The sequence below is a fragment of the Rhagoletis pomonella genome, unplaced genomic scaffold (genome assembly GCF_013731165.1).
Source record: "Rhagoletis pomonella isolate Grant_MI unplaced genomic scaffold, Rhpom_1.0 Rhpom_scaffold_00491, whole genome shotgun sequence".
In the NCBI taxonomy this organism is placed as follows: domain Eukaryota; kingdom Metazoa; phylum Arthropoda; class Insecta; order Diptera; family Tephritidae; genus Rhagoletis; species Rhagoletis pomonella.
Genome location: NW_023459045.1, coordinates 828 through 2464, shown reverse-complemented (window position 1 = coordinate 2464; position 1637 = coordinate 828). Strand labels below are relative to the sequence as shown.

The 1637-nt window shown below is 32.4% G+C and overlaps 1 protein-coding gene across 1 annotated transcript; it reads right to left on the bottom strand.

Moving 5' to 3' along the window:
- Positions 1-434: 434 nt before the first annotated feature.
- LOC118751010 lies at positions 435-1208 on the bottom strand (the record flags this gene model as incomplete). Its single annotated transcript, XM_036485770.1, has 3 exons — positions 435-693; positions 774-937; positions 1008-1208. Coding segments are annotated over 3 exons (584 nt in total), but the record flags the coding sequence as incomplete, so codon positions are not given.
- Positions 1209-1637: the final 429 nt, after the last annotated feature.

Sequence of the window (1637 nt, the reverse complement as noted above, 5' to 3'; positions counted from 1 at the left end):
AAGTGACACACAATGTTAATGATACATTTGGGCATTGAAAAACCGAGTGCCATTTTGCTGGACTTCCACTAGGCATTAAAGGGCAAAAAATGACAAACGACAAAGTCGGGCATTAAAAATAATCGTGTCATTACATTAAAAAAAATAGTCATTAAGTTCATTTCCACATGGCATTTTTTTAAATGACATACATTTTTTGTCATTTCAATGCCTGGTGAAAATTCGGCATTACATGTAATTTTTTATTGGTAGTTAAATTTTTCGTAAATTTTGTCATTTAAATGCCTAGTCTGAATTTGGCATTAGCAACTAAAGCAATGTTTTTTTTTTTAATTGGATATTTCTCAACATTATGGTTTATGTAAGTTATGTCATTGTTTGTAGCAACAATGCGCGCCATATGTATACGTACGAGTATGTATGTATATTCATTTTAATTTACACAATTACTAAACTAAAAAATTATTGCTTACGCTAATTACTTAAAATTTCAAAATTCACAAAGTTCTTATTAGCCATATTGAAAGCTTTATGCATGTTAGCATAAATGGCGACATCGATGATATTCGTATTGCTAAAATAATCGAGCGCTACAACATTTGCAGTTAAACTCCAAGGACCTTTTAGCCAGCTAGTGACTTTCGGATTCAAAATGCCAGCACGCTCTTTGGCAGTCTCCAGTTTTTTGTTATTCTAAAAGGGCGAATGTAAGTTTGTATTTGTACGAACTCTTAGTTTACAAAAAAAATTATTATTTTTGTTTTTCTACCAACCAATGACTGTTCCATGCTGCGTGTCGCCTGAAATACCCAACCTTCATTTTGTACCGGTGATGTATCCTTTTTGCTAAACAACAAACGCATGTAGTCCAACACTTCTGAGGTGTTCATAAAAGCAGTGGAGAAACGTTTCCAATTGGGGCATAATATTTTCGATTCTATGCATAAAATTAAATTTTAATTATAAACATTTATGGAAAAGGAATAAAATACCTTAATTAGACTTACCACTTTCGGGATATGGCAATTCCTGTACAGGATACAGAATTATAAGGTATTTATTATTCTTTCTAATTTCATCGATAGTCAGCTCAAAGCATTGCTTCATTCCTTCGCTGGCGCTTGTATTTCTTATGTAGACAATGTCACCAACCTCTTCGTGTAAAAGATGCAGTAGACTGCTATGGCGTTCAGGATGCTTGTAGAAGCCTTAAAGAAAGGGTTTCGATAGTACAACACAGTGAAAGTTAAAATCATTAGCTTAATACTTTTTTCTGGATTTCAAAAATTGATACCTGCTGTTTTTTCCAATATACTGCATTTATAGGAAAAAATACACCCTTTTGCTACCTAATTTTTTAATGCACAGAAGTAGTATAAATTTGCCAGTCGTTGATACAAAACTATATAAGCTAACAGCGGATAATTCGTTCGGGTCAAAATTATCGAAGAAAGCATATAGCAAATTCAAATTCTACGATTAGCAAGCAAGCATGGCGAACAAACTATATGACAAAACTGGCGTTTAACCCTCCCATTTTTCAAAAGAGAAAGTAATATATGTATTGTAATTTTTTTTTGTCGAAATTTGTCTTTCATTACAACAAAAAATTTGATACGAACTAAACGAATTTGTGA